Source organism: Arachis duranensis, chromosome 3 (genome assembly GCF_000817695.3).
Source record: "Arachis duranensis cultivar V14167 chromosome 3, aradu.V14167.gnm2.J7QH, whole genome shotgun sequence".
Taxonomy (NCBI): Eukaryota; Viridiplantae; Streptophyta; class Magnoliopsida; order Fabales; family Fabaceae; genus Arachis; species Arachis duranensis.
The window spans coordinates 63,122,064-63,129,923 of NC_029774.3; the positions used below are offsets into that span (position 1 = coordinate 63,122,064).

General features: G+C 39.0%; 1 protein-coding gene across 2 annotated transcripts; it reads right to left on the reverse strand.

Annotated features, from left to right (window-relative positions):
* Positions 1-5,211: 5,211 nt before the first annotated feature.
* Positions 5,212-6,590, reverse strand: LOC127745515 (uncharacterized). Of its 2 annotated transcripts, none has more exons than XM_052258298.1 (4): positions 6,345-6,590; positions 6,169-6,267; positions 5,464-5,602; positions 5,212-5,329 (listed from the first exon to the last, which is right to left on the reverse strand). In XM_052258298.1, the coding sequence occupies exons 1-4, from the start codon at positions 6,532-6,534 to the stop codon at positions 5,305-5,307; spliced, it is 453 nt and encodes a 150-aa protein (XP_052114258.1). In that variant the 5' UTR covers positions 6,535-6,590; the 3' UTR covers positions 5,212-5,304. The 2 variants fall into 2 exon arrangements, with proteins under 2 accessions (XP_052114258.1, XP_052114259.1); XM_052258299.1 differs by having other exon boundaries at positions 5,212-5,389.
* Positions 6,591-7,860: the final 1,270 nt, after the last annotated feature.

A 7,860-nucleotide genomic window follows, 5' to 3' on the forward strand; every position in this document is an offset into this window, starting at 1 on the left:
CCAAAATCCCTCTGAGGACAGTAAGAGCCCAGAGAGGAATACTCTTGGCGTTCAAACGCCAGAAAAGGGGGGAAAGCTGGCATTAAACGCCCATTCCTTGCCCAGTTCTGGCGTTCAAACGCCAGAAAAGGGGGAAAAGTTGGCGTTAAACGCCCATTCTTCACCCAATCCTGGCGTTCAAACGCCAATGGAGGATCAAACACCTGAGAGTGCTGATAGTAACCCCTCTAAAAAGGCTTCTCCAACCACTTCTGTAAGGAATAAACCTGCAGCAACTAAGGTTGAAGAATATAAAGCCAAGATGCCTTATCCTCAGAAAGTCTGCCAAGCGGAGCAGGATAAGCAATTTGCCTGCTTTGCAGACTATCTAAGGACTCTTGAAATAAAGATTCCGTTTGCAGAGGCACTTGAGCAAATACCTTCTTATGCTAAGTTCATGAAAGAGATCTTAAGTCATAAGAAGGATTGGAGAGTAACTGAAAAAGTATTTCTCACTGAAGAGTGCAGTGCAGTCATTCTGAAAAGCTTACCAGAAAAGCTTCAAGATCCAGGAAGCTTTATGATACCATGCACATTAGAAGGTGCTTGCACCAAGACAACCCTGTGTGACCTTCGAGCAAGCATCAATCTAATACCTGCATCCACTATCAGAAAGCTTGGGTTGACTGAAGAAGTCAAACCAACCCGGATATGCCTCCAACTTGCTGATGGCTCCATTAAATATCCATCAGGCATAATTGAGGACATGATTGTCAACTGACTTTGTAGTGCTGGAAATGGAGGAGCACAAGAGTGCAACTCTCATTCTAGGAAGACCTTTCCTAGCAACTGGACGAACTCTCATTGATGTACAAAAAGGGGAAGTAACCCTGAGAGTCAATGAGGATGAGTTCAAGTTGAATGCTGTAAAAGTTATGCAGCATCCAGACACATCAAATGACTGCATGGGCACTGACATTATTGACTCTTTGGTTGAAGAGATCAATATGACTGAGAGTCTTGAATCAGAGCGAGAGGACATCTTTAAAGATGTTCAGCCTGATTTGGAGGAATCAGAGAGAATAATAGAACCTCTGAAAATCCCTCGGAAGAGGAGAAACCTCCCAAACCCGAGCTCAAACCATTACCACCATCCCTGAAATATGCATTTCTGGGAGAAGGAGATACCTTTCCTGTAATCATAAGCTCTGCTTTAAATCCACAGGAAGAGGAAGCACTGATTCAAGTGCTAAGGACACATAAGACAGCTCTTGGGTGGTCCATAAGTGATCTTAAGGGCATTAGCTCAGCAAGATGCATGCACAAGATCCTATTGGAGGATAATGCCAAACCAGTGGTCCAACCACAAAGGCGGCTGAATCCAGCCATAAAGGAGGTGGTGCAGAAAGAGGTCACTAAGTTACTAGAGGCTGGGATTATTTATCCTATTTCTGATAGCCCCTGGGTGAGCCTTGTCCAAGTTGTCCCAAAGAAGGGAGGCATGACAGTAATTCATAATGAAAAAATGAACTGGTTCCTACAAGAACAGTCACAGGGTGGTGTATGTGTATTGACTACAGAAGGCTCAATACAGCCACCAGAAAGGATCATTTTCCTTTACCATTCATAGACCAAATGCTAGAAAGACTAGCTTGTCATGATTATTACTGCTTTTTGGATAGCTATTCAGGTTACAACCAAATTGTAGTAGATCCTCAAGACCAAGAGAAAATAGCATTTACTTGCCCTTCTGGCGTGTTTGCCTACAGGAGGATGCCTTTTGATCTGTGTAATGCTCCTGCAACCTTTCAGAGATGCATGCTATCCATCTTCTCTGATATGGTGGAGAAATTCCTGGAAGTCTTCATGGATGACTTCTCAGTATATGGAGACTCATTCAGCTCCTGCCTTAACCTCCTAGAACTTGTCCTGAAAAGGTGCCAAGAGACTAACCTGGTTTTAAACTGGGAGAAATGTCACTTTATGGTGACTGAAGAAATTGTCCTTGGACACAAGATTTCAAGCAAGGGAATAGAGGTGGATAAGGCAAAGGTAGAGGTAATTGAAAAATTACCACCACCTGCCAATGTTAAGGCAATCAGAAGCTTTCTGGGGCATGCAGGATTCTACAGAAGGTTTATAAAGGATTTTTCGAAAATTGCAAAACCTCTGAGCAACCTGCTAGCTGCTGACACACTATTTGTGTTTGACACACAGTGTCTGCAGGTATTTGAGACCCTGAAAGCTAAGCTGGTCACAGCACCAGTCATCTCTGCACCAGACTGGACATTGCCATTCGAACTAATGTGTGATGCCAGTGACCATGCCATTGGTCACTACAAGAAAAACACCCATTCAGGTACATTTGAAAAGTGTAGCCAAAGACGAAAAAAAGTGATGCCTTAGGAAAAGGCTACGTTTTTTAGGCTTCGGAGACACTTTTGTAGGGGATGCCTATACTAGTGTTGCCTATTCTCAAAGGCTACGCTTTTCTGTATCAAAGGCTACGCTTTTGGCCTTTGAGAATAGGGTACGCTTTTTAAGTGATGCTGTTCAGGACCTAAGGCTACGCTTTTCAGCACTAATAGTTACCATAATTCTGAAGAATAGGCTACACTTTTGAGGGCTACAGCATCACTTTATAAATGTAGCAAACAGTAAATGAAACAAAAATATTGGGATGATCATAATTTTGAGTATTCATACATCTCAAACTAGAATAAGTATACTCATATAATGCACTTAGAGTTTACTGCTAATAAGTATACTCATAAGTATCTTCTAATAAAAGTCATTAGCCAACCATACATGTAAAGATTCTAAACAGTACTCTATCTTAGCCAATAAACCACAATAAGGTGGAAATTAGGACAGAACCGGATAGCACATGACAGAAGAGCAGCAGGCAAAATCGAAGAAGGCAAAAGCTTGTTCCTTGGATAGAAACAGGGCAGATCAATTAAATAAGTGCAGTATCTGAAATAAACAAATGCAGATCAATTATTTCATCTAACATTGCAGTTCTATCCGTTTGATCAAGAGAAAAAGCACAATAATATTAAAAATGTTGAAACAATTCAGTGTTATTGTCTTTTTAATGAAACAGAGGGCAGTCATGCAAACAGAGCAAAACTACCTTCAAAGAAATTATTAAAAGAAATATCCCCTGAAACCAGTAGATTAATTTCAAGTTTCAAGAAGTATAAAAAATTTAATACACATCAAGTCAAAATATGTGGGCATGGTATCCCTCTTTTTATCCTTTTCAAGCATGTTTTTGTTATTTATGCTCAAAGAAACAATTGCATGAAAAGTGGATCAGGAGATTTAATTTAATCTATATGTGGAGTTACGGACAAGCACAATCTTAAACTGATTTGACAACTCAATAGGTCCAAAGCCAGATGCCATATTCTAAATCCAAAGAACACATTTAGTCATTTATATGAAAATAATTTTCAAGGTGCCAATTCACTACATAAATTACATTATATATATCTGCAAATATCATATCTACTGGAACAATATATTAACAGGGAAAAGACCAGAAGACTAAAACAAATACAGATTCTCTATATTTCTATGAAAATGGCTACTTCCTACTATTGTATTTTCTATCAAATCTTCCTATTGAAAGATGAAAAATTAGAGGAAAAGTAAAAGATATTGTTTCTTAGGCCATATTTAGAAAAGCAAACCAACCCCTTGATATAAGTAATAACATCTATTTTAGTATTTATATTGTAAAAAAGAAAGATAAGACCTATGATAGGCAATAGTGTTAGTGGAGATCTGATGAGCTAAAGAAGTAGTGAATGAACGATATCTCAAAAAAGGTATATAATTATAAATAATTAAATATAACCCACAGGCCACAGATATAAATGGTGCTTATTTTCCCTTAACTTGAAGCAGCACACAGTCACAGCCTCAAAAATCAAAAGCCACTTTGTTTTTTATCAGTTTTATGTTAAAAAGCTATTTTCACATGGAAACATATGACAATCATAAGGCACATGCATAAAAATCAGTTACTGAAAATAATTTAGTTGAGACTGAGAAGAGCAGGGACAAACCGGGTTAAGCCTCTAGTTTAACCACTTTTCTGTGTTCCAGCAAACTAAAGGTGTGACCCAACACACTAAAGTCTAAACCTGCTAACACAAACAAACCCAGGGGCCACATTTATATAACATTTCAATTAATTAATAATTTAATTTCACCTACTATATAAGTAGTATATCTACTACTCTTTCCTTTCACAATAACACTATACAACACAAATATCAACAACAACAACATGGAGTCAGTTCAGTCCTGGGTTTCAGAGCACAAGCTCACTACAGTCATACACAGATTAAAATCATTTTCAGATGGGGCACAAGACAACTCAGTTTTTTTCCAGTTCATTTTAATTTTGTGCAACAGTAACTTGCAAAGTAGTACAACACGAAATGGAAAATCCAAACCGACAATGAGTCTAACTCATTTATTGAACAAATTTTGGCATGGAACTGATAGGCAGAAACCATAATACCTGGCTTCAATTTCTCATCCACAGCCCAGTCAAGGGCTTTCTGAGCTGGTTCGGTCAATGGAGGATGCTCGGGGCCAAAGAAATACAAGTCAGATTTCCCAAGTAGCTCTACTGTTTCTTCCGGTACTTTGAAAAGAGAAATTCAATTGGCTCTCAAGAATTTTGGAGCTTTACTTGTTTCTAAAAGAATACAAAAAAAATTATGTTAGTGCTTATGAGTAGAAGAAAGGCACAGAGATATAAATTTAGAAAATAGATTCATTCAACTTCATGAAATCAAGATGGAAGGACATTGCTTTCTGATCAGCGCTAAGACAGCACACACTTCATGATTGTTGTGTAAGACTGAAGTTGGAAATCAAATTTCATTTAGTATCCAATCCAAATTCTGACCTAACCTTCCCACGATCTACAACCATAAAATTTTACCATTGCATTTCTATTTATTCAAAGAATATCATATCGCTCGTTTCAAACACTGCAACAAAACTCTACATCAACAACAGCATGCATGTTATCAAATCTATCGTTCTATTAATAAAATACTAAAAAGTTATGATAAAATAAAAGTACTCTTAAGAGAGAATAGGAAAGCACAAAAAGGTCATCATGAGTCCTACAAAGCATATATAAACGAACAAAAACACAAAAGCAATTGAACAAGAAAACAATCAAAATACTCTAAGTCTAAACAGAAGCGGCGAGCAAAGGAGAAAAGCTGCGACCAGAGGCGAGGAGAGGCCGAAGCGCGAACAGATGAGGCGAACCACCAACGGTAACGGCGGGACTCAAATGCGCGAGCAGAACAGCCAGCTGCGACGGAAACAGAAGAGACGCGGACGCAGGAGGTGAACCACCAGCGAAGAGATGCGTCTAATGAGTAACAAATTATTTGAGAAAATTTGTACCTAAAATTAGCTTCAAGACTTTGTGCTCGAACTACCTACCAGGAGGGGAAAAAGATAATCATAATTAGATGGCTAGCTTCAAAGCTTGAACGAGTGGGCGAACGGTGAATGTGAATTACTCCGGCGCTACTTTCTCTTCTCTTCTCTTCTCTTCTCTTCTCTTCTCTTCTCATCACATCTTCGAATGTTTATGGAAGCAATAGAAAATAAATGATGAAGGATAAGAGATATAGATTAGAGTAGAGTACTGACAGTTAAAAAATTAGCTGCATAAGTGTCATAATATTACTAAATGAAAATGTCCATCTAAATTCTATAATATACATTCTACAATATATATTCTTGCAGAAACTGGAACACTCAATTGACTGCAATCCTCTACATATTTCTCAAATCAAGCTTGGGTTCCCAAAATCCATCTTAAAATTCACAAGTACTTCAAGTTATTGATTCAATCAACAAAGCAATTTAAAAGCATAAGAATAACCCTCTCTTGAGAATATTCTGCTCTCTTTAAAAGTGAAATTTAAACAAGAAAAAATAATAACAACAATAATAACAAAAATAAGAATAATAATTCAGCTGACACATGGTGAAATTTACATTGGTGATTTTAGTTTGATCTAACAGTCCACAAATAAACAACGTAGAATACAGAAGCTAAAACCCCTAATTAAAAACCCTAAAATCAAAACCCAAAACCTCCCAAATTTCACAGAAACATCATCATCATCGGGCGATTACCTCGCTTGTTAGGGATCGATGCTTTGCCTCCTCGGAAACCTCGATGCTTCACAGCAGAGCAGAGAAGGGGTTGCGAGAGAGCACACAGTTTCTTCGACACTGCACAGAGAGGGCGAGTGAGATAGAGCGAGTGAGAGAATGACGGAGAAGAAGAGAATGAGGCACATAATGCTTACTTGGTAAGCGCGGTGATGAGCGGCGACGGTGAAGAAGAAATGAGCGGCGACGAATCGAAGGTGAAAACCCTTGTAGAAGAGATGAATGGCAGCGACGAATCGAAGGAGAAAGCGCGCGAGTTTGTGCATGTAGCGTGAATTGGTGATGAATTGAAGAAAAATATTTCATTAGGCTCAGTATATGATACATTGGCGAGTAGATTAGAAGACGTTTCTGAAAGCACACCAAAAAGGGAAGAAGGGTGAGTATTTTGTTCTCTGATGATTTGGCTAAGTGTTAGTGTAGTATGGATGAAAAGGAAAAAAAAATACTAAGTCTCGCAGATTTGGGCCTACATAGATTAGGCGACACTTCTGAAGCGTACCCAAAACTTAATAAATGGGTTACTGTTTAAAAGCGCCCCCTTTGCTAAAAAAAGTGTATTCATAGCCTTTTAGATTCGGCTACGCTTTATAAGTGAGATTTAAAATATCTATGGAGACGCTTTTGAAGTGATGCCTCAATAGTGTTTCCTTTTCTCTTATAAAAGGGCACCATGCGAAAAAGCGTAGCCTATTCTAGGAATAGGCTACACTTTTTAAATGTAGCTTAAAAAAAGTGTGGCTGAATGGGTGTTTTTCTTGTAGTGGGTGCAGTGTTGGGATAGAGGCATAACAAGCTTCTGCATGTCATTTATTATGCCAGCCGTGTTCTAAATGATGCACAGAAGAATTACACAACCACAGAAAAAGAGTTACTTGCAGTGGTCTATGCCATTGACAAGTTTAGATCCTATCTAGTAGGATCAAAAGTGATTGTGTACACTGACCATGCTGCTCTTAAGTACTTACTCACAAAGCAGGATTCAAAACCCAGGCTCATATGATGGGTGTTGCTTCTGCAAGAGTTTGATATAGAAATAAGAGACAGAAAAGGGACAGAGAACCAAGTAGCTGATCATCTGTCCTGAACAGAACCAGTAGCTGGGGCGTCCCTCCCTTCTACTGAGATCTCTGAGACTTTCCCAGATGAGCAACTATTTGCCATCCAGGAAGCTCCATGGTTTGCAGATATTGCAAACTATAAAGCTGTGAGGTTCATACCCCAGGAGTACAGCAGAGTACAAAGAAAGAAATTAATTTCAGATGCCAAGTACTACTTATGGGATGAGCCATATCTCTTTAAGAGATGTGCAGACAGAATGATCCGCAGATGTGTACCCAGAGAAGAAGCACAAAGGATCCTGTGGCATTGCCATGGATCACAGTATGGGGGACATTTCGGAAGTGAACGAACAGCCACTAAGGTCCTCCAATGTGGCTTCTACTGGCCTAGTCTCTATAGAGATGCCCGGGAGTTTGTGCAAAACTGTGACAATTGCCAAAGAGCTGGTAACCTGCCTCATGGATACGCCATGCCTTAACAAGGGATCCTAGAGATTGAATTGTTTGATGTATGGGGGATTGACTTCATGGGTCCATTCCCACCATCATACTCAAACACTTACATTCTGGTGGCAGTGGACTATGTATCTAA